We start from the raw sequence: 24,068 nt of genomic DNA, 5'->3' as shown, positions 1-24,068 counted from the left end.
CAGCTCTCTCTTTCCCGCTCAGGAAGCCACAGCCCCACAGGGGAATGAGCTCTGCTCCCAACTACGAGATGGAGAGCGGCCTGGGGAGGAACCCGGGGGCCTTCACATGGCCACTGCGACAGGGTTTGGGGCTTCCTTGGTTCCTTCTTTGACTGTGCTGGCCTTTCTACATCGGAAGCTCTAATCTGCCACACGGGCCCTGGCCCAGAGTTCACTTCACCAACAGCACAAGGGTGCTCCACTCCCCGAGGCCCATGCACCACCACCACCATCTCCACCGCGCCTGTGCCTCAGCTGCCCCCTGTAAAACAGAGCCAGGACTGCCCATCATGGGTGGGTGTGCTGGGGGTGTCCAGGGAATGGATTGGAAATCCCAAAACTTGTGGGCCTAGTTTTGCCATACACTGCTCGGGAGTTGCCCTATCCCCAAACACTAGCGAATTCCGCGGGCTTCCCTCGGAGGCCCAGGCTGAGGGACGGCAAGGGCAGGGTCCCCAGGGGCAGGAGAGTCATGGGTGCCCCTTGGGGTGCCTCCTGGCCTCTTGCAGGCCTGTTTCCCAGCCACCTCTGGGCCCCAGGTGCTCCTCCCACAGGGGCCTCCCGGTGGGACACCGTCTGACCCCCCATCATTCTGCTTTCTGCACACTGCCATGGATCCTACGTTTACCTCTCGGTGGTTTCTCCCTCTAGAAGTAATGTCAGCGCCTTACCAGCGGGGTCTGGATGGGACTGTGGGGTCTCCCAAGCGCTGCCCACCTTTAGTGAGCGCCAGCATTCCACCTTCACGTCACTTCCTGCTACAGGTTGAGCGGAGAAACTGAGGCCCAAAGCATCGGCATCCCTTGCCAGGCCAGGTCTCCCAGGTGCAAGAATGGCTCCAAGGGACCTGCACCCAGTGTGCACAGACCCACACCTCTGAGCCCTCTGGATATGCCCTTCAGGCGAGCTGAGCAGGAGTGCATGGAGCAGCTGGGACCCCAGGACAGGACCAGCCCTGTCCCCACTGCTGGAGCAGCAGGGGGTCGTGGCTCCCTAGATCAAAGGGCTGGCAGGGAGGCGGTTGGGGGAGGCACAATGTCTTCCCCGCTTGCCCACTTCAGCACCCATCAGGGTGCAAAGTGAGCCCTTGGGCCAGCAGGACGGTGGTCCTGGGGACCCTCACCCACTCCTGAGCAGCGAGGGTCTCACATGGCACACAGGATCGCCCTTGTATAGGCTTCGGAGAGCAAACTGAAATTGTCCCCTACCTGTCCCTGGACCTCAGGCAGGCACTGGCTCTGACCCCCTCAAACCTCACTCCGCTTCTGCCTCAGACATTTGCTTCTTTTGAATTCTGTCACTGTGGCAGGATTTATGTGATCAGAAAGTAAATACAGTTTTAAACTGGGCAGGGGACACCCACCCCAGGTGGTGTCTGCACCTGCTACCCCCTTCTTATTGAGGTTTCTTCTCAGCCGCTGCCCCAACAGCTCAGCAAAGTCACAAGGCAAACAAGAAGTGGGGGGTGCTGGCAGCTCATCACACAGAAGGCTCACGTCCATAATTAACAGAGGTCCTAGGAGTCCGAAAGAAGGGGGTCAACATGCCTGTCATCAGTAAAGGAGGACTCCAACTTGCAGGCCGCTCAATTCTGACCAGGCCCAGAACTTCACATTTCATGGGTCCAAGCAGCACAATCCAAGATCCTAAGCCCTGTGTGGGCCTGCCAGTGGAGAGGGTCCCCCCCCGCCCAGGGCACCTCCCCGGGCTTCTGGTCCTGCTCCCCTGCACTTCCTACTATTTCCCCACTAGAACATCAGCTCCTAAGGATGGGGCCCCACCTGGCCATGGTGCCCGGCATCCAGCAGGTGCTCCAGAAATGCACTTAAAGCCTGACTCCATGAACTGCACAAAGAGGGGTTGGAGGCAGGAGGGGCGTGGGGTGCCATGAAGGGTGGCCCGTGTGGCTGGAGCTGACCATACAAAGGGACTGGGTGATGACGGGCCTGAATGCTGAGGAGCAAGGACATTCTCCCACATTCTCACACCACCAAGGCCCACCATTCATTCCTTCACTCTCTCATTCCCGTAACACACATCTCCTGAACGCCTGCTGTGTGGCCCACCCGGATCTAGATTACAGGGAAGGTAGAGGAGGCCCTGCCCCAACAGAGGTTCCACTGATATTAACCAAATGAAGCGTGTAAGAGGCTAGAGACCTCCTGGAGAGGCTGCCCATGCCCAAGATGGCCCCACCACCCTCCCATCCCGGGTCGCACCCTTCTGCCATCTCATTCCACGGCAAATCAGGCTGGCCTGTGCGAGGGTGACGGGTGACAGAGTGAGCTAGGTGCCCTCTGAGGCCGGGTGGTAAGGAGCACTGTGGCTCCCTTCCCTCCTGGGCCGCCTGCTCCAGAGGAGCGGCCCCCGTGTGCTGAGGACACTCAGGCCGCGCTGTGGTGAACCCTGTGCCGGCAGGAGCCAAGGCCCACAGCCAGCAGCTGGCACCTGTCCTGAAAGCGGGTCCCTGGCCCCAGCAAGCCTTGAGGGGATGCCCCAGCCTCACGAGACCCCAAGCCAGAGCCACCCTGCCCCCACCTCACACAGAGCGGTAACAGGTGCTAATTATTTCTGAGCCACTACATTTTGGGGTCACTGGTTATGTGCAGCATAAAAGGAACATGCCAGACATCTGAGTGGATGCCCGGCCGAAGCAAGGGAGAACTCCACATGATCGCTGAGGAGGGCGTGGGGATTTCTGATTGCTCCATCTGAAAATAGCCTCTGTATACACCAAACAGTTGAGAGCAGGGTCTCCCAGACGTCTGCACACCCATGTTCACAGCAGCCGAGACGCAGAAGCCATCCAGTGTCCACCGCCAGATGGAAGGACATACAGATGAGGCATAGATAACACGGTGGGTTCTGCCTTAAAAAGGAAAGGTGTTCTGACACCTGCTGTGACAGCTGTGGGTTTTAGGGGACCAGGATGGCTTTAAAGGCGTCCACCCCTGCCTGGTCCTCCTCCCCCGCAGAAGGGGAGCCCCGCTGCCCTCCTCGTTGGGTGGGATGCAGCGGCCGTGCGCTGGCATGACTTCCCAGGCCCCTGAAAGGCAAGGCTTGCACTCAGGACTCATCATGAACACCGGCCACCAGGGTGCAAGGAGACCCAGGCCACACGAGACACCCGCCACCAGTGAGGTCTCTGCTGACAGCTGCAGCGTCCAGATGTGTGAGCCGGCCAGCCTCCACGTGGCCTGGTGCCAGCCAGCGGCTGACCACGCTGCCCAGCACAGCCCCCCAAGCCCAGAGCACTGAGCAGGAGTGAAGAGAGAGTTGTTTTACACTTTGAGTAAAACCTGCTTTATGTCTTTTGAGAGAGACTGAAAATCGAGACAGCGATTTTTACCTCTGTTTCTCCAGTGTTAGAACTGTTTATTTCACACCCCGTTCCCCTTGTGGTACCTTTGCACAGAGCAGAAGCAGTGCCCAGCTCAGTCCTTGCTCTCTCTCCCCCAACCCCATGCAAAATGAGATTTGCTTAAAACATCTCCCAGGCTCTTTAAAGGAGCCAGCTGGGTGGGGAGGCTGCATCTGGTTCCGGAAACTCTGTGGTAGCTCGGAGGATGCCTGTCTATAAAAGCTGCTCCAGAGGGGCCCCCCTGGGACAGGACAACGCTCTGGAGTCCCCAGCTCAGTTCCATGAGGGATCTCTAACCCCGGAAGCTGGTTTCACTGGGCCATCGCAAGCTAGACACAGGTTGAGACGTAGGTGGCTGGGTGGTGGGGTGTCCCTGGTCCTCCTGTGTGAAGGGTGGGCTCCAGACTCCGCCTCAGTCACCCCGGAACATAGGCCATGTGCTGTCTGGACACTCCTGCAGTGGGCCAGGGGGCAGGCGGGGTGCGCCCCAGGTCGGCCACGTGCACCATCACCTGGGCACAGGGTGAGCTCGCAGGACAACTGGTGGTCCAGGGGTCCTTGTCCACGCCACGGGCCATGCCAGCCAGCTCTCTGGTGCCCTCACCTAGGTCCCTGCAGGAAAAAGAGGCAAGGCTTGGGGGAAGGGCGGGGACCGTGTCACCCTGCCCCCATGATAGGCCCCTGGGGCCTGGCCTTCCGTAGGCTTAAGCAGGCTCAGAACTGCCTTAAGCCTGAGGAGGTCCCTCCACTGGTGCCCCTGCCTGGGCCTCAGACCCCTCACCTGTACGAGGTACGTGATCCAAGAATCAGCGTACCCACCTTCCAAGGGTGGGAAGGGGCTACTTGGGGGTAGTGCTGAGGAAGGGGGCTCATTCAGAGTGTACCTAAACCCTAGGGGCCATTCTGTCATCCCAGGGCAGTAACTGGTTCCGGCTGGAACGTCCCTGGACCCTGAGGCCTTAGGTCAGAGGTCGTGGAGACAGCAGAGTGGTCCCTCGTAGAGACCGCAGCCCACATGCCCATGGGATGCCCGCCCAACCCGTGTCTGTGACCCGCACACATGCCACCATGGGGTCCCTCGCGGAGACGCAGCCCGAATGTGGCTGTGCAGAAGCTTGGTGACCCAGGATTCCACCTCTGTGGGACCACAGGCCCAGGGCCCGCACATGGCAATGGCCATCCCATTTAGGGTGCCCGGAACCCAGCCTCAGGTGCCACCTGTCGTGGGGTAGGAAGGCATGCATTTAAAGCTAGCAACACTAGGAGGTGCTTTCTCTGCAGTCCACGTGCAGAGATGGGACTGCCCGAGTCAGAGACGGGGTGTAAGAGGACACCCTTGTGACGGCTCAGAAAGCACATGCACGCATGTAGGAAGCATGAGAGACAGGAGGGGGACACAGGGAGTTCTGCTGGGGCCTCGGGAAGGGAGCTCGCGCCTCTGCAGGTCTGAATTCCCAGGAGAAAGGCATCAGGCACAGGGTCTGGACCCTGGGTGAGAAGGACATCCGGCCACTGGTGCAGGGGCGGGAGTTGAGGTCCAGGTAAGCCCGGGCAGTGTATGGGGTGGTAGTATTCTGACCGAGCTGGGGGCCCGCCTCACCCCGGTGCCCCCCTCAACGCCCCCCTCAACACCCCCCATGCGCACGTAGTGAAACTGTAGTTGTCGTGGGCCTGGCCAGCACGGCCAGCGGGCCCCGCACCGCCGCCACCGCTGTTGCTGTTGTTCACGCCCTTGAGGCCCAGGTAGGCAGGCGGCACTGTCTCCAAGTCCCCGGCTCTCAGCTGGAGCCACAGCTGGGTCGCCCTGGGGAGAGATGGGGAAGGATGCTCAGGATGCCAGATCTCGGCGAGACAGCCGCTGCAGCCGGAAGCTCTAGGGCCGGAGGGTGCCAAGGGCCACTCACACTGAGCCCCGAGCCGCAGCCCTGTGGAGGGTTAAGATGGCAGCTCGCACCCTGTAAATATTTTATAAGAAACACACAGGCAAAGCTATAGTACCGTGAAGGTGGCGGTGGCCCAGCGTCTGGCCACCCGCCAAAACTCCCTATCACTGGTCAGCCCTGCTCACCCAGCACAGTGGGGTGTGAGCCAGCCCTGCCTAAGGGACACCCAGCCCAGCCCTATGTGCATGGGATGCCGAGCCCCTCACTGCTGTGGGGCCATGCTCTGCAGCTTGGCTCCCTGAGGAGCCGGGGCTGCCCCAGCAGCCCCACATACCTACAGGAGGCCCCGGCACAGACGGCAGGGGCCCGTGAAGAGCCCTCTGGCAGCAGGGAGGCCCGGGGGCTGTGAGGGCCAGCATACCTGTTGGATGGCTGCTCACTCCTCTTCATGCACCGCACGAGGCAGCAGGTGAGGAAGGCCATGGACATGAGCAGGATGATGGCACAGCTGACAATGGAGGCGATCACGGCCACCTTGAAGCCGAAGGTCTCGTATGGCGGCACTGCTGCAAGGAAGACAAGGCTACTTCCTGCGCGGGGCTCGTCCAGGCTCTCAGCAAGCTCTGTTCCATGGCAGGGGAGCAGGGAGGTGCTGGTGGCTGGGGCCAAGTTCTGTGCATAATGTTGTTGGAGTGGGGCTATCAGGGAACTCTGTCATCTAAGGGTGTCTTGGGGAGCCTGGGTGACTCAGTTAAGTATCTGCCTTCGTCTCAGCTTTGTCTCAGGTCATGATCCCAGAGTCCTAGGATCGAGCCCCACATCCTGCTCAGCAGGAGGTCTGCTTCTCCCTCTCTCACTCCCCCTGCTTGTGTTCCCTCTCTCTCAGTCTCTCTTCTCTGTCAAATAAATAAATAAATAATCTTAAAAAAGAAAAAATAGGGGCGCCTGGGTGGCTCAGTGGGTTAAACCGCTGCCTTCGGCTCAGGTCATGATCTCAGGGTCCTGGGATCGAGTCCCGCATCGGGCTCTCTGCTCAGCAGGGAGCCTGCTTCCCTCTCTCTCTCTGCCTGCCTCTCTGCCTACTTGTGATCTCTCTCTGTCAAATAAATAAATAAAATCTTTAAAAAAAAAAAAAAGAAAAAAGAAAAAGAAAAGAAAGGGGTGTCTCGGCAGGGTTTTTGAAGGTGCATAGGAGCTCAGAGGGGCACACTGGGAACAGCTCTGACAGCGAGGTCAATGGTGGCCCACACACTGCAGCCTGGGCCCCAGATGCCCACATACAGCCCATGGCCTGCTTCCACAAGGTCACAAGCCAGCACAACCCTCCAAGGGCCTATGGGCCGTCACTTTCTGGAAGGGCTCAAAAGCAAGAAAAATGGCTGTGCTCAGGGTCAAAGGGCCTTTGCCACTTAATAGCCATGTGACCAGCTACGTGCTGAGAAGTGGTTCTATTTGGTTCTAAAGGGTGTTCTGGGAAAACAAGGCCTGGGGTCTCAGTATGAGCAATACTGCATACCCTCCCTCGCCACAGACACTGCTCATACCCCATATCCCCGTCTCCTGCCCTAGCTGAACACAGCCTACCCACACAGAGGTCTTCTCCCGGCCTCCCTTACAGCTGCATGTCCACATTCCTCTCCGTGGGGTGAGGAGAAGGGTGGGGAACCTTGTCTGAGGGCCTTCCTTGCCCTGCCTGGCAGGAGCAGGTGCTTCCATCCTGGGCCATGTCCCCGAGCCGCAGCCCAGAGAGACCTGGGTCCCTGTTACAGGGGGCACCACATGAGATGCCCTTCCTGGGGGCCATGGGCAAGAGAAAGCTTGGTGAACCTGTTCTCTTGGGTTTCCTGTCTCCCGGAGTCTAATCTGACAGGCGCCCTCCTTCAAAGACATTCATCCAGCACATGAGCATTTTAAAGGCTCTGAGAAGTGCTGCAGCCTATGACTCCTGCATTTTCCCACCTGTGTTGACCACAGAGCCCTCTCCGATGCACATACATCAACACAACAGTGACCGCACTTTGAGAAATGCTGTGCTGGGTGTTATTAACACCCTGTACAACAAATACAACTCAAATACTGGAAAGCCGTCTCTTCACCCAACTGGGAACATTAGTGCCCCCAGTTCGAGGATCCGTGGCAGACACAATCTGGGGCACCCTCCTAGTACGATGGGCCATGTGCATGCACAATGGACGAATGAATGAACAAATGTAGCCACCCACTTCAAAGACGACAGAACGCTAGTTCCAATGTCCAAGTGACCTCTTGGAGGTGAGCGGCCACCTCAGGGGCAGAGCTGGGGCCCCACTGCTGGGCCTTGAGTGCAAACGAAGACATGGAGCCCCATGTGGGCTGTTGGGCTGCCAGCACCAGGAGTAGACCCTACACAGAGGCCCCACGCAGACCCGTACCCACTGCACCCCTGCCGTGGATAGGCAGCCCCCCATCCCCGCAGGTGCTGAGTTGGGGGGTGGCTTCGGGGGAGCGGGACTCACATTTGCACACGGGGGTCACTGAAGACCACTCGGCGACACTCCCCTTCCAGGCACAGGTGAGGAGGCCAGACCCAACCATCTGGTGGCCTGAGGGGCAGTGGAACACAATGATGGTCCCCACGGAAGTGCCGTTGCCACGGAGGACTTGGAGGGTGCCCCTGGGTGGTGGCTGCACATGTGTGCACACGCCTAGGGAAGAAAAGAGGAGAGGGGGTGTGAGGAGCCCCTGCTGGCGGAAGCCCCACCTGCCCCACTAGCCACGTGACACTCTGGAGAAGGTCCCACGGCCCAGGCTAGCAAGCGCGTGGCAGCCATCAGGCCGGTGACCACAGATAGAGGCAGAGCGGGTCCCACAGTAAGCGAACTCTGGAGGCTCCAAGGACTGCAGTGTTGAAAACACAACTTTGTGTCAGACGATAAAGGCAAATTCAGGCAACCCCTGAAGGTGGTTTGAACGGCTCGGGTCCACTGATGCTGGACTTATTACAGGACAGAATGGTCCACGTAGTTCCCTTACCTGTAACTTTCCCAATGTCTGCTTCTCTCCAGCTCCCTTTCCTGTAGGACCACAGTACGTAACACACCTAACACATAAGCCACGTGTCTAGTGGCTCGTGGTGTGATCAGTGAGGCTTCGGTCACCAGGGAGCAGTAAGCAGCAGCAGCGGTAAGGTTTTTGGGGGAGTCTGAAGTTATACCTGAATATCAACCACGTGGGGCTCATCACCCCTAACTGTGCTCCGCCAGGCTGCAAGTGCTCGGCCCCACTGAGAACCTGGGGGGGCCCACAGGCTGCAATGTGAGGGAGAAGGTGAGCCAGGGGCCCTTAGGCTTTGTGCACTTTGTGGGGGCATGGCTCACTCCCGGATCAGCTGAGACACCCTGGGCACCTAATGGGTGCCTCGCTCCCATGAGCAGAGCAGTCCATCACTCCCTCACAGATGGGGAAACTGAGGCATGGCAAGGCTGGACAGTGCTTGGCCTTCCTGTGTGCACATGACCCTCGCCAGTGTCACCACCACCAGCAATGCAGCTCTGATAGAATGTTCTGGTCAAGAAGGACCCTCACGGAACTAAAAAAAAAAAAGGAGGACCCTCACTCCCAGCCCGGTTCAGCACCCACAGCCATCCCCGAGGAGAGCAGGGAGGAATCCTCACCCGCACTTTCCCGCGGGGACTCCGATCTCGCAGAGGGGGCCGACGCCATGGGGAGGGACCCAGAAGTAACACTCGGCATAGCAGGAGGGTCTCTCCCTACAGACCGCCCTTATGTATCAACAACAGCGCCCAGAGTCACAACAGAGAAGTACAGGTCAAGCAGAAAAGAAAAACAAATGGCAGGGCAATCAGTTAAAAAAAAAAATTAAATACAAGGGGCGCCTGGGTGGCTCAGTGGGTTAAAGCCTCTGCCTTCGGCTCAGGTCATGATCTCAGAGTCATGAGATCAAGCCCCGCATCAGGCTCTCTGCTCAGCAAGGAGCCTGCTTCCCTTCCTCTCTCTATTTTTTTAAAATATTTAAAAAAATTAAATACAAGACATTCATGTCAAAAAGGAAGAAGCAAAACTTCTTCATCTGATGACATGATCTTGGATCTAGAAAAATCCCCCAGGAATCTAGTAAAAACCTACAGAAACAAATAAGAATTCCCATAGGGCCACAGGAGACATGACCGACACACGGAAATCTGCCATATTTCAGCGCAGCGGCTGTGAGACGGAGACGGCAATCCCACTTTCTTTTGTAGGATAAACTGAACAAAATAAGGGCAAAACTTAAACCATGAAAACTCTAAGACATTGTTGGTGGAAATAAAGTTCCTGAATGAAGGGAAGCCACCGAGCCTGCGGACAGGGAGACGGACTCCAGGGGGACGGACACTCGCCTCCGCTCAGCCGCACACGCAGCCTGGCCTCTACCAGAGTCCCAGCGGCCGCTCTTCTAGAAACCAACGGGCTGGTCCAAAAATTCATAAGGAATTGCAGAAGACCCAGCAGCCCACACAAAAATGATCTTGAAAAAGAACAAAGTTGGAGGACTCACACTTTCAAAAGTTTCCACAAAGCTACGGTGACAAAGGGACAGACATCGAGGCCAGTGGCGCAGAGCAGCTGAGAGCCCAGAAATAAATTCATACTCCCACTATTCGCCTGCAGGCGGGGGAAGCCGCAGACTCCCCGCCGAGCAAGGAGTCTGATGGGCGGCTCGATCCCAGGACCCCAAGACGACCGGAGCTAAAGGCAGACGCTGCACTGACTGAGTCACCCAGGTGCCCCGCAGAAATTATTACACTGAATTACAGAAGGGACCTGAATCTAAAAGTGGGCAAAGGATCGGACAGACATTTCTCTACAGATGTACCAGCGGCCATGACAAGATGCTCAGCTTCCTTCACCTTCAGGAAAGCGCTAATCAGATCAGGGAGGTGCTGCTTCTCCGCCACAAGCATCTGTCCGTGACACAGAGGGGGACAGGTGTACCAGGGGTGTGGGAGCCCGAGCCCCACACAGCAGGCGGGAAGGCAGGCAGGCAGTGGCCCTAGCGGGGCCCCGCACGCACATGGACAGTCAGCGTGTGATGCCGCCACGCCCCGCTCAGCCACAGACTGGGGAGGGGAAAACACATCCACATAGACCTGTACACACACGTTCCCAGCAGCACTGTTCACAACAGCTGGAACCTAGAAACTGCCCTCCCGCCCACCCGCTGATCAACGGATAAATGGCACACAGAACAAGCCACACAGGGAATATCAAAGGACAGAGGCGCTGACCACCGTGCGGCCCGGCTGGCCACAAAACCTCACGTGGTCAGACTGCATTTCTATGAAACTCCCGCAAGAGGCCAATCCTCAGGCAGAGAGTGGATCAGCCGGGGTAGGAGAGACACTGCTGCGGCATGCATGGCTTCTTTCTGGGGTGAAGAAAATGTCCTGGGGCAGACTGTGGGGAGGGCTGCCCAGATCTGCAGGACACATTAAATACTGTGTACTTCAGGGGCGCCTGGGTGGCTCAGTGGGTTAAAGCCTCTGCCTTCAGCTCTGGTTATGATCTCAGGGTCCTGGGATCGAGCCCCGCATCGGGCCCTCTGCTTGGCAGGGGGCCTGCTTTCCCTTCTCTCTCTGCCTGCCTCTCTGCCTACTTGTGATCTCTGTCTGTCAAATAAATAAAAATAAAATATTAAAAAAATACTGTATACTTCAAAGAATGAATCACATCGTATATGAATTCTCTCTCAATAAAGCTCCAAACCTTTCAGGAAAAGACTTATGTCAATGAAAGAAATGCACATTTGAAACGTGAGGCATTGTCTTTGGGCTGTTGGCAGGGTCAACGGTAAAATGACTAGCCTACCAAGGTGGGTGGGGGGTGGAAGGGCGCTGACCTGGCACCCACCCTGTGGGGTGCCCAGTGGGACGCACACCCAGACTCCGGAGTGAGCTCTGAACTGACCAACGTCTCCCTCGACAGCCGGCCATGCATTCATGAATGGACAGAAGAAGGCCCACGCCTGGGACCTCCACCAGGACCGTGGACCTGGACTCATGCAGTCCTTCTGGGCAGGGGGGTTTGGGAAGGGTAGATACGCCACAGGCCGGTCACATGGTCACCCTGCGGCCAACACTTCCCAGTCCCCAATTTAGACCTGTCACTTCTGCATTCTTCTGTGCTCAGTGGCTTCCTTGGTACCGCCCTACAAGGCCCTGGCCCTCAAGGAGGGGAGGCAGCTGAGTTCCGGGGGTGCTCGCCCTGGTCTGCACCCCCCACCTCACCAGCACCCAGTCTGTACAGCTAGAACTTTCTCAAGGAAAGGTCCAGAGTCAGGGTCAGGCTAGAAGGCGTGAAAACAACTCCCTTCAACTCTGCGAGTATGTCTGAGTATACTTAAGTATAACTTAAGACCCAGGGAGAGTGCCCCCAGCATGCGACATGGCTGCATATAACCAGGTGGCCCTCTAGACCCCTACCCCTGGGGCTTTGGGAATCAAGGCAGCAAGGGTGACACCAGCTGGGTGACCCTATCACTCTGCTGCTCTGGGCCTGGGACCTACCTGTCGGTGTGGCAGCTGGCTGGGCAGGGGGCCTGCCCCAGACAACAAGGCCCCAGCAGGGAAACCACCACTATCATTGGGACACAGTGCGCCCTGCCATGTGCACGGGGTGGGGGCAGGGCCCGCTACCAACAGTCACATCCTGAGCTGTGGCCAGTTCCGGTGGCCAAGGTACCCAACCTAGCTTTCACCACCTGGCAATGCTCCTCCCCAAGTGCTCCAGGCAGTGAGGATGGGAGACTGCGGGGGTGGCACTGACCCGCAGGCCCGCCATGGCGCACCCAACGCAAGATGGGGACAAAGGATGTGGGGCTCACCCTGTGAACACGCAGCAGCACTGCAGGAGAATCCTGGCCCCCACCCCAGCCCTGGGGCCTCAGACACTGCATTTCCCAGCGGCGAGGGGAGCTCAGACCCATCAGAGGCTGGGAGTGGTGCCACGAGCATGTGTGCAGCTTGAACACTTAAAAACCCAGGCCTGAGGAAATAGTCCTGGTAAGTGAGGGGAGGATGAGGAGCCCTGCCCACAGCCCACCCTGCAGAGGGGCCAGGCTGGGCGCTCAGGCCTCCCCGGAGCCTGGATGGGATGTGGACAAGCAGGAGGGTGGTCCTGCCCTGTGGGGAAGACCCCAGCCCCCAAACCTCAGGCCCCCTCCATGGGGTTGGACTCTGTTCCACCGTCTCCCAGACCCAGGTTCTTGCTCCGACTCCATGTCCCCATCTGTGAAACTGGGTGCCCTGCCCCCAGGGTCATGAGGAAGACCGCCCCATGGAAACCTTAGAGCCATGCCTGGAGCTCACTAACCCTCTCCCCTGGGAGGGGGCAATGCCTCTTCTGACCCACCAGGCCGTGGTACCCAAGCCAACCTCCCAGCCCCAGGCTCCTACGGGCTCTCCTGCATCCCTTCCCTGGCTGACCCCATTTGCCAGACGAGGAAACAGAGGTCCACCGTGTCCACCCAGCACCCCAGGGGTCCACTGGCAGGGTCCCCACAAGATCTTTCCACTGGCGACACACAGCCAGGCCAGAGCAAGGAGGCGGCACGGTGTCAAAGGGCTACTGGGGATTCGAAACACCTACCTACCCCAGCCCCCTCGCCCCGGCCCCCTGACACGTCCTGAGTCACCAAGGCCTGGCAGCTGGGCCAGCTGCTCCTGCCGGCCGCATCCCCTAGACTGCAAACCCGGCCTCTGCCCAGCCCGGAGATGCCCAGGACACCCCCACCCTTTCACTACGCCACGAACAGCCCCTGCCTTGATATCTAAGAGACAAATCCCATCTTTCCCCCTCCCTGCTGAAAACCCACACAGACACCAGCAGCCAAGCCGGCCCTCCACCTGCCGCTGGCCCAGATACTGGAAGCTGCACCCCTCAGCCTTTGCCGCCTCGCTCCTCAGGCTCTTTATGAACCCTCTCTCTTTTCTGCTATGTTCAAATACATCTTAAAGGAGGAAAAACACAGCAAATGGATTTGATGCCAAGAAGACACAAACGCAAACCAAACCTGTGGGCTCCCTGGACAGTAAAGGGCAGACCTGCGCTGGACGGCCCACATCCTCAGCCCCTGACCCCCTCGCACACGGGAGGGGGGCAGGGCCTGACCCTGGCGCTTCCCCAGCCCAGCCCGCGTGGCCCGCAGGAGAAGAACAAGCCTCTCTTGTTAATCTTTTATCTGGAACCTTGGACCACAGGCCCACCCCTCTCATCCTTCTTCCTGGAGGCCATGCTACCCTCAAACCCTGACCTCACCCACAAGGGTCCAGGTAAATAAGTTACCTGACCCCCTTCTGCCAAAGGATCACGGGAGATGGGGAGGCCAGCCTGAGGGCCAGCTCACCAAGGGCCTGGGTCCCTCTGCCGCGGGGGACTCCCTTCTTGCTCTGAGTCTGTCTCCCTCAAATGGAAAGGGAAACCCCAGGAGGAGAGTTGAGAAGGCTGCCCTGCGCACACACAGGTGTTCTATGGACGGTGGGACCCCCACGATCCCAGCAGGAGGGGCAGCCACACGTGGGAGGCCCATAGTCCTGGTTGTGTGTCCTCAGGCAAGACACCCACCCTCTCAGAGCGGGTCTCCTTTCCCCATGGGGGGTGGGGGCGGGCCTGGACCTTGGCCACTGTGGAGACCAGGTCATCCCGGCATTCCCCAGGCGGCTGGCAGGTGACCTCACACCAGCGGAATACACAGTGCCTTCCAGAGCAGAACCAGGCTGACTCCAACCCTTTCAGGGGAGAACATCGAGGCTCTGCCCACACCTGACAGGAGGCCAAGCTGGCCTTGCAGGGGAGCACAGGCCACATCTGGATTCCCACGACTCCCCCCTGGGCCTCAGTCTCTCCTTCGTGAAAAGGGCAGAGGTCAGCTGTGCAGCAGGGCAGCAGGAGCGACGCCCAGGGCATGCCCTCACCATCCTGGGTCCTCCTGCTGCCCCTTCCCAGGCCCCTCCCTCAAGGCCTTCCAGAAGGTCTGGGAGTGGGGGCACCTCCGGCTGCTGGAACCCTGTGTCCCTCCTGCAGTCCTATACAATCTCCCTCATCAGGGAGTTGCTCTGGGATGAGGGCCAGAGCCGGGTGGGGGCCATGGGCAGTGGGAGGGTGGCCTCCGTGGTGGGCTGGGCACCCAGGCAGCCACTCCTGGCTGAGCCAGCCTCTCCCCGCCCACCTGCCCTTCAGCAGCCACACATGGGTGATGCGGGAAGAATGCGGACCCCAGGACACAGCTGGACTTCAACACCTAGTCTCAGGAGAACAGAGCAATGTGTCCATTTTACGACTACAGGAAAAACACCCCCCACTGCTATATTTAAGGGAGTGCCAAAGTGTCTCCAAAAGATCCCCCCCACATCCCTTCAAAAGCCCACAGGAACAAGAGGGAATCCACTTCACAGCTCGAAAGACCAAGGCCACGGGGCAGGGGAATGGAGGAGTCTGGATGGACTTGTTATCTGGGAGCAGAACGACCACGCCCAGGGCGGGCACACAGGCCCCCCAACTCCAACTAGCCCGTCCACAAGCATGGGGGCAGGTATACCATGCACACGGGGAAACTGAGGCGAGAGGCAGAGAGACACATCCCAGATCAGAGGGGACTTCCGAACCCAAACGCGGGGGAAGGACTCCTATGGGCTGGGAGTGCCTCCTCCCCAGGCTCACATCCAGGAGAGGGCTGAGTGGTAGCTGAACAGAAGCAGGGGTGGAGCTGGGCTGGGCTGGCCAGAGGGCAGGGACTGGCCTCTAATAAAGCCCCCTGCCCCCCCTCCGCCCCAGGCAGAGTTCTCAGTATTCTTTTGTATGCAAACACATCAGGGCCTCCGTCCTAGTCCTAAGTTCGGCTTGTGCAAGCCCCTTCTTGGTCAACACCCACCTCCCCGGTAGTGCGGCAACAAAGCCACAGGGTCCCCACGGAACAGAGCAACAGCGGCAAAGCAACAAATGCAGGAGGGGATGGGGTGGGAGGGGGGTCAAAGAAAATAAACCCCCCTCACCCAGCCAGGGGCAGGTCTCAGCTCCCACTCCCAAAGCTGAGCACCTCTGCTCTGCAGGCAACTTACCTCCTTCAGCCTCAGTTTCCCCATTTGAGAAGAACCTGCCCGCCCGTGCCCCCCCTCAGTGGCAGATGTCATTGTTTTAAGCCTGAATGGGCTGCCCCCAGGGGATGTGACCTGGGCCAGCCTGATCCTCCAGGTCCACCTTCCACGTGTCGAAGAGCCCCATCCCGCACCTGGCCTGGGGCACAGGTGTGCAGAGTCCCTCAGGCTCGAAGGAGAGGGGCAGCACTAAAGGGAGGCTCTGGGACGTCTGCTGCTGCTTCTAGGAGGGTTAGGCTTCAGACGCAGTCATGCAGCAAAGCCAGTGTTCAAACCTGCGCCTTCGGAGGAGCTCCTACACCCCAGCCAAGCACGACGGGGAAGCCTCATCAAAACACTCTCGAAATCAATCACAAAGTAAGCCAACTGCCAGCCCTCCCTCCTTCCGGAGACCCCGGACCTCGTGCGGGGCCCGACAGTCGCGGGACTTCGGGCAGGCGTCCTCCCCTCCAGGCTCAGTTTCCCCACCTGTGAAGTGGGGGGTGGGCGGGGCGGGGAGCCAGCGGCACCTCCCCGCAAAGCGAGGCAGGTTCCGCACGTCCGCCTCACCGACTTCCCCCGTAAGCAGCCGGCCGGGAGCCGGCGCCGCACCGGGAGAGGGCGCGCACCTGGGCGGGTGGGCGGCTGGGCGCCGCCGCCTGGTTTCGGGCCGCCTGGTTTCAGACCGCCTGCAGCCGGACTCCGGCTCTGCTGGGGCGCCGGCTCTGCCCGCGGAGTGGGTCGGGGAGGCTCGTTCTCCGGCGGGTGTCGGGCTGGGGGCCGTCCGGGACCCGGCTGTGCGCCCCTTCTTCCGGCTGTGCGCTCCTGCCCCCACGGCTGTGCGCACCCCCTCCCCGCCTCCGCCGTGCCGCCCGCCTCTCGACTTCCCTGTCGGTGAAATGGGTGCAGAGCCCCACTCGCGGCCCGCAGCCCCAGCGCTCACCTGTGCGGTTCCCCGGGGCGGGCTCCTCGTTCCCCGCACGCTCCCCGGGCCTCGCCTTACGGCGAGGGGTCGCGGCTGCCGTGGGCATCCCTGTGCTCCGCGGCGCTCTGCGGGGACTGCGGGGCCGAAGCCCGAGGGGCGGGGCAGCCCCTGGACACGCCCCCAGGGGCCCCGCCCCATGGGTTTGGGGGCGTGGCCGGCCCCGCGGGAGCCCCAACCCCCAAGGGGCCAAGGTGGCTGTGCAGGAAGTTTCGCTCCAGGACTTTGCAAGGGCTTTGCCCTCGGCTCCCGCCCCTCCGAACACCCCGGTCTCCCAGGCCAGGTGTCCTCCGTGAGGGGCATGTGGCTGCCCCATCTGTGTCACCGTGAGCCAGGCCCTCTTAGCTAGGGCTCGATGTTGTTGGTCTTCACGGAGGAACCCCGGGTGCTGGGGGCACATTCAGATCCCTGGGCTCTGGCTGTACCCCCACCTACACATGAGGGGGAACTGCCCCTCCAGTTCAACTACTTTGGGTCGTGGTACCGGGCTGGTACCAGAGCTGCAGCCCGCCTCTTCCTTTCCCCAGACCCCGCCCAGTTCAGTCGTCCGTGCCCGCCCTGGCAACCGCCCAGGGGGCTCTCCTAACATCGACCCAGGATCTGAGGAGGCTCTGGGTGGCTCAGGCCGCTCCTGAGTAGGCTTGTCGCCCCTCAGGTTTGTCGCCCTGCAGAGAAGGTGGAAGCTTCTTTATCAGAAAGAACAGCAGATGCAAAGGTCCTGAGGTTGGAAGCTTGAGGAACAGCCAGAAGTCCGGTGGCTGACTCAGGAAGTCCGGGAAGTTGGCCCAGGTGGACAGGACTGGCTCGGAAGGGCCTGGCAGGTGGCAGCAAAGAGGTGAGTGTTCTCCTGGGACCACAGAGTAGCATTTCAGCAGAGCAGCTCCCTGCCCCCCACTGGACTGCCCTGCACCTTTGCTTTCCCAGTCCAGTAGAATCTGTGCTGCCACCTCCCCCCCAAAACACACTTTTTTTGTAGGATGAACACAGTTTTTAGGCCTGTGCGATGGTCCACATCTGTGCTGCCACCTCCCCCCCAGTCCAGTAGAATATGTAAGGGGCACACCCTTCCCCTGGGTGGGAGTTGCTTTCGCCCCATAATATCTGCTCCCCACTTCAGACCTGTGGACCACATAGGATGAGTTTCTTCCATTCCCTTGACTAAGCAGGTGTTTCCCATTTGCCATGTCGGGGAGCCTGGTGAGTCCTCAGGCCTCCTCCACGCCATGCCAGGGGACTGGAGCCCCAGAATTCCCTTCCAGATGCCCCCTAGCCCTTCTCCAGGGCTTGCACAGAGGGCTGGAGGGGAGGCGAGATGGCCTCCAGGACCCCAAAATGCTGAATTGAGCCTGGCCACTTAGCGTGTGTATGTCTTCTGGGGCTGCTGTAACAAGGGGCCGTGGACTGAGGCCCAGGATAATAGCAATGTGCTCTCGGGGTTTTGGGGGGCCCAAAGTCTAAAATCAGGTGTCAGCAGAGCCCCACCCACCCACCAAAAGGCACTAGGAAGGATCTGTTTCAGGCCTCTCTCCAGCTTCCCACAATTCCTTGGCTGGTGGCAGCACCATCCCAGACTTCACATGGCTGGCAGTCCCTTTGTACATTTCTGTCTCTGTGCTCAAATTTCCCCTCTTTTATAGGAACACCAATCTTATTGGAGTAACATCAGTCCTTTTGACCTCCCTGTAACTTGGTCACCTGGAGAAAGATGCTGTCTCCAAATACAGCATGTTTAGTGTGCTAGGGGTTAGTACTTCAGCCCTTAAATTTTGGGGGTGGGTGGACAAAATTCAGGCTGTAGCAGATGGTATCAAGGTCAGGGAAAGACATTTTTCTCAGTGTATGGCTTGGTTGCATGTTCTGGGTGTTCAAGTATGTGGTACTGGCCTCCTTCTGTACCAGTAGACAGCTAAGGGTGGCCCATGACCTCTGCCATTTCCCATGGGAAACCATGTCCCTCATCATGGGTCAGGGCACACACGTGCCACCAAAGCCATCTCCACAAGCAGCAGGAGGCCCTGGGGTTGGTTCTGGAAGGGAGTCCACAGCTTATAGGAGTCATGAGCTGAACTGCCCTGTCTACTGATTCTGGGGCCTCTTGGAGAGCCCAGCAACACTAACTGTGTGCAGGAAGGGAAACTGAGGCCTAGGAGGGAAAGCACTTGGCTCAACTCAAGTGCTTGGGTAGACCCACTGCCTGGGCCAACCCCTGCTCGAAACCTCAGCCCCTCACCTCTGATGGTCTCCTGCCATGCCTTGGGCCTTAATGTTCCCATCTGAGGGACAGAGAATGTTGCATCACCCTCCTGAGACCTCAGAGGCTGACATGATCAGTGATGGAGTTGTGCCACAGAGGCCACAGAGGCCCCACTGGAGTTTGCACTTACCCCCGCCCCACTTGCCCCTGCCTCTCCATGTCCTGGCTGGGAGCAGTGCCTGGACCAGGTCCAGCTGGTGCCTCATTGCCCTCAGGCACTGGCTGCCTCCTCCAGGAAGCCCTCCCTGCTTACCTGCCCCTACAAAACTGATCTCTGTGTGTGTGACCTCAAAGCCAGGATTGTGTCTAAAACAGAGAGGACTATGCTTCCCCTCATTCCTGTGACAGAGACCAGGAAGGAACTTGTGGACCGCTGTTGGAGAGGCAAGAAGCGCCCAGTACAGAAGCCTAAGGAGGATTAAAGACTTGGCCTCTCTGGCCCCCACCCCATTACCTGCCCCCTCGTCTCAGTTTACAGCTGGGAGCAGACAGTATGCTAGAACATTTGTGCCGTGAATGACTTTGTGGAAAGGCACTTGGGAGAGGAAAGGGGTCTCAGTATTCTGCTCTGTAAAATGGGCCAACACACATGCTGCCAGAAACAAAGGGATGGTGAGGCTCTACCTGGGGGGGTCCCCTCTTCCTGAAGGGCTGTCCCAGGTTGACTGATGTGTCACTGGTGGCCTGGGGTTTGGGGAGCTGGTGGCCTGGGGTTTGGGGAGCTGTGCATAAGCCCGGTGGGGGGCAGGGGTGGTTATTGGTGTGTTTCCCTCAAATTGGATAATAACTGTAGAAGGGCTAAATGCTTTTTGTTTTCTTTAAATATTCCTGATTGTTTTGCTTCTACTCAATAGAAGCATGAGATTTCCATCCTAAAAACCTTTGACAATGGACCAGGTCTGGAAAGTTCATTGCAAGATGGTAAGAGTTAGGGAAGCAATGTGGCCTCACAGGCTGGCCCTTTTTTTTTTTTTTTTTTTAATTAAAGCAATTTTCAATAAAATAATGTGAGCTTGTAGCTCCAATGAGCTGAATGTGTGGGGAGGGTGTGCCCCACAATGGCGCCCTCCGTGCACGCGGGCCCTCCAGCTGCCCCACAGGAAGGCAGCAGCCCGGTCCCCTTCCGCAGGTGAGCCCCTGCCTGGAGCCCGCTGCCTGCCAAGGCCCAGCTGTCACTGCCCAGCTGTCCTCCCTGACGGGCAGCCTGCACATGCCAGCTTGCCTGGCCTCTCAGGAGGGAGGGGGTGGGTCCCCCAAGTGTTATTGATCTGCCACCCTCAGGTTCACAGTGCTGGTTCGGGGATGACGCAGCAAGGCATCTCCCCCATCTCCTGCCGGGAGACAGGCCTCAGGGCCCCATGCTTCCCTGGAGGGTGAAAGCACGTGGGAGATTCACAGACAAGATCCCACCAGCCCCTCCCAGGCGCCAGGCCTACACAGGGCACGGGACACAGCGGACACGAGAGGGACATGGCCTGCGGGGTTGCTCCCCACCTCTGGGCTGCAGGCCACTGTTTCCTGCTTCCTCACTCTTCTCTGTGCCATCTGAAGTTTCTGCAACAAGCATGGATCCATTTAATCCGAAAACAGGAGAAGAGTAAAACATTTACTATTAAGGGACCTGTAACGACTGCATGAATTCACAAGACAGTCCAGGTCCCACAGTAAAAAGATGGGTGAGAACCCTTGTTTACAGAGAGGCAAACTGAGGCACGGGGAAAGGGACTGTCCCATCCAGGACCACGCACCTGGATGAGAGGGTTCTGGGCCCTGCTGGGGGCGGAGACTTGTGTTCACAGCCCCCAGTGCTCCCCAGTAACTGGAGCAGTAGCAAGTGCACAGGAGGGTCAAGGGCAATCCAGGGGCTTAGCGCTCATGAGCCGGCTAAGCCTCTTTGAGCCCTGCACCTGCCCAGTGAGTCCCCAGGCACCAGAGAAGTGTGAGAGCCTGCCCCCCACGCTCCCAGCTGGCCTCCCAGGACAGGCCCCCTTGTTGCCCGGTGGGAGGCCTTGGGTGAGTCCTGCCCCTCTCTGGCCTCCAGTCTGGTCTCCACCTCCCCCAAGCCACACCTGCCAATGCTCAGCGCTCTCCTGCAGGCACTTTGGAGGCCCAGGCATAAGGAGTCCTAAGGGTGGCCCCTCATGGGGCCTTGGAATCTGGCCAAGGCCATCCAAATGGACAGATCAGGGAGCCCTGGCCCCAAGCAGGTACTGGGACAGCTCTCATTTCACAGATGGGGACACAGGGGCCTGGAGGGAAGGGTCTGCCCCTAGCGACACTGCTCACCCAGACCTTCATGCCAAGGCCCAGGGGCCAGGGACTAACTGTCCAGCTCTCTGTGCCTCTGTTTGCCCACCAGCATAATGGGTGTGCTAGCACTCCTCCTTCCTGGGCTGAGGGCCGACAAGATGTGCAGTGCCTCTGAGCATGTCCAGCATGGGAGGCCCACACTCGGGGCTGGTAGGAGGGGCTCTGTGTCATCACAGCAGAAGCAGGTCCACCAGATAGCAGAGCGGGAAGGGGCTGTGCACCCGCTCTCGCCCCCTTACTCTCCATGCCGACAGCCATGCTGTCCAGTGACCATCTCGAGAACTTGGCTGTCTTTGCTTTATGGGTGAGAAACGGAGGCTCGGGCTTTCCAGCCGCACAGTTTGCTAAAGGGCTGCCCTCGTCGGCTACAAAAGAGAGAAACCCAGTGTCAGCCCAGGGGCAGAGTGGAGGACTTCTGAGAAAAGGCCCTTGTGGTTCTGGGTCCTGCCCTCCCAGCATCCCGACGCCACTGCCCAGGGGCGCTCTGGACCATGGGCTCATTTGTCCCTGGGCCAGTCGCTGCGGCCAGGCAGAAGTGCGCGAGGACCAGGGCTCCTGGATCCTGCTGCCGTAAGCAGGGGATACTGCTTACAAGGGCCACAGTCATTTCTGCTCCTGAGTCTGCCATCGAGGCCCATCTGCAGAGCGCTCGCCCTTCTGGCTCCATGCCTCTCCCCGAGGCTGCCTGAGTTGGCTCCCAGAAGACGGGAAGTGCACATCGGCCATTTCTCTCAGCCTAAGCGTGGAAGCTTTCTTCTGTTTTACTCTGTTCTTCAAGCAGCCGTAGAGCTCGGGTTCCGGGAGTACAGACAGACCTTGTCTTTCAGTGCGATGCTCCTTGGCAAATTTGAGAGCCATGTGGGAGTCCGGGCTCTGGAGCAGCTTGTCCCAGACCCTGCCTGTGTGTCTGCCAGGCCACCTGCACTCCGGCAGCCTGCTCCCAAGTGGAGAGTAGCATCAGATTCAGACCCCATAGGCGGGTGTGACGCCTCGGAGGTCTGCGGGAGCAGACATGCACAAGCAGGTGCACACAGAGGAGATCCCGGGGGGAGCAGCGCATGGTGTCAGTGCTGGAGGGGACACTCCCGTGTCCCAGGAGCTTCCCTGTACTTCTAGACTTCACAGGAATGTGCAGTCCACCGTCGAGCCTCAGGCTGTCCTGCTGCCCTCCACCAGCAGGCTCTGTGGAGCCTCTGTGGGCAAAGCCCGAGAGCAGAGACCGGGTCAACTCTTGAGCGCCTGCGGTCCTACCGATGGTGCACATGGATTTTCCTTCTCTTCAGACCCCTCTCGGCCTGAGGGTCCAAGTTCATGTGGCCATCCTGGGTTTTGCGGCACTCGGATCTCCCTCGTCCCCTGCACCCTGTGCTCCTAAGATCACTGGAGACCACCTTGTTCCCAGCTCCTCTGTGGGGCTCAGGGAGGGCCGGGGGATTTTGAGGCTCACCCAGCTGGTGAAGGCCAAGGCCCTGATGGTGAGCACAGGCTGGATCTCAGTGTGGCTACATGCTCACTGGGACCCTTGTACAGTGGACAACCTGCTCAACTGAGCACGGTGATCCTTCATGCAGAGCACGCTGCTGCAGACTTCAGAGGGCTGGATGTTCCCAGGTCCTGTAGGAGGCAGCCACCGCCTCAGTAAGCCAGACTTAAAGGGGTGATTAGGCTGACCAGTTCCTGGTGAGCCCTACCCATCTCTCACGTCAACCCATCCCACCATGGAGTGCCACCTGGCTGCTCTTACTACCAGCCTCCATGATCTCCCAGGTCCACAGGGCCCAGGAGGAAAGCCCTCTGTAACACTGACTTTTCTCCCATCTTACCCAGCACTTTCATACTCAGCACAGGTGTCATCTCCTCCAGGAAGGCCTCCCTGCTGACCAGAGCTGAGCTGGGGAGACCACAAGCAGATTCCACCAAGAGTGTGGGGACCACATACAGCTCATCTCTGTGGCTGTACATGCAGCACGGGCCAGACCCAGGGCAGCCAGTACCAGCGGTCTGCAGAGCCCGCAGAGGATTGCTGGCCCACGTGGGTAATGTTGGGGATGCCTCGGGCAAATCCCCTGTCTGTTCTTTCTCTCCGCTCACCTGCTGGACCTCCGGCCCACGTCATCAATGACCTTGGCCTTTGAAATCGGCAACCTTGAGTTCAGACCCTGGAGCTGCTGGGGTGCTTTGGATAGAAGCTGCCTGTGCCCACCACACCTCCTCAGCCAAGCCCTGCAGTGCCTGAGGCTTCCCCTGGGGCCCTTCCTTATGGTCTTTCATTTTCTGTGATCTGAGGCTGGGATGGGCCACCGCTGACCCCGGAGAGACTCCCAGGGCTCACCATTGCCTGGAGATGGTAAAGGACGCCCTGGGGGTGCCTCACCTGCAAACCAGCCCATGCAGAGCCACACCCACCTTGTAGGGTGGGCTGGGGTGGGGGGGCATCCACCTACCCTAGTCACCCCAGGCCGGGCACCAGACAACTAGCCGCCACGCCCCCAGCGCACTGAGATTACTCAAACAGCTAGTCCTAGGCCTGCTGCCCACCGTTGCCAGCTACTCCCACAGACCCCACAGGACTAGCTCTTGCCATGTTCTCCTCTCCGTCTGCCTCCTGCCAAGCCCTCCCACGAGCCCCCGTGCTGCCCCCACGTGTGCTGTGTGCCCTGGTTTGCTGGCCCCTGGAGCAGGATGGCCCTGAGGGGACAGTCCCCCTGCCTCGAGGGAGCTGTGCCACGGGGCTCTCCAGCGGAACAGGAGCGGCCCCATAGCACCAACATCACACAGGGTCGCTCTGAGGCAAGGACGCAGCGCTCCCCAGTCCTGTCTATGTGAGGTCCCTGGGCAAGTGGTAGGAACACCAGACGTTCTCCGTCCTGGGGATCTGAGTGACTGCTGCCCCTCACCTGGCACGGCTCTTCCCTCCTTTCCTCCTACTTTCTGGGAGAAGTTACTGATATTTAAGCATGGACGGGCCCATGTCCTAACGAAGCGGCCCTGCCCCTGACCTCTCCTCAGAGTCTCGTCATGCCAGCCTGGCCCCCAGCCCCGGACACCCCAGCAGAGAGATGCCTGCACTCCCCATGCCATGTGCTGCTCCCGACCACGGCAGCCGCCAGCCCCTGGTATGCCCCTGCGG

General features: G+C 59.3%; 1 protein-coding gene across 2 annotated transcripts; it reads right to left on the bottom strand.

The window, feature by feature from the left end:
- Window positions 1–3,381: 3,381 nt before the first annotated feature.
- SUSD3 (sushi domain containing 3) lies at window positions 3,382–16,463 on the bottom strand. 2 transcript variants are annotated; one of them, XM_044266050.1, is made up of 5 exons: window positions 16,336–16,463; window positions 7,779–7,967; window positions 5,705–5,849; window positions 5,046–5,204; window positions 3,382–4,012 (listed from the first exon to the last, which is right to left on the bottom strand). In XM_044266050.1, the coding sequence occupies exons 1-5, from the start codon at window positions 16,421–16,423 to the stop codon at window positions 3,817–3,819; spliced, it is 777 nt and encodes a 258-aa protein (XP_044121985.1). In that variant the 5' UTR covers window positions 16,424–16,463; the 3' UTR covers window positions 3,382–3,816. The 2 variants fall into 2 exon arrangements, with proteins under 2 accessions (XP_044121985.1, XP_044121986.1); XM_044266051.1 differs by having other exon boundaries at window positions 5,705–5,846.
- Between the last annotated feature and the right edge of the window lie 7,605 nt (window positions 16,464–24,068).

Source organism: Neovison vison, chromosome 9, assembly GCF_020171115.1.
Source record: "Neovison vison isolate M4711 chromosome 9, ASM_NN_V1, whole genome shotgun sequence".
NCBI classification, from domain to species: Eukaryota; Metazoa; Chordata; class Mammalia; order Carnivora; family Mustelidae; genus Neogale; species Neogale vison.
Note: the sequence above shows the minus strand (reverse complement) of the source record. Positions and strands in the feature narration are given on the sequence as shown.

Bases quoted from the DNA above. Each gene is read 5' to 3' on its own strand.
- SUSD3 (XM_044266050.1), bottom strand. From the start codon at position 16,423: ATGCCCACGGCAGCCGCGACCCCTCGCCGTAAGGCGAGGCCCGGGGAG. The intron at 5,850-7,778 runs GTGAGTCCCGCT...TCTTCCTTGCAG, and splicing joins AGTGACCCCCGTGTGCAAAT to CAGTGCCGCCATACGAGACC. The intron at 4,013-5,045 runs GTGCGCATGGGG...TTTTTCCTGCAG, and splicing joins GACAACTACAGTTTCACTAC to GGACCTAGGTGAGGGCACCA.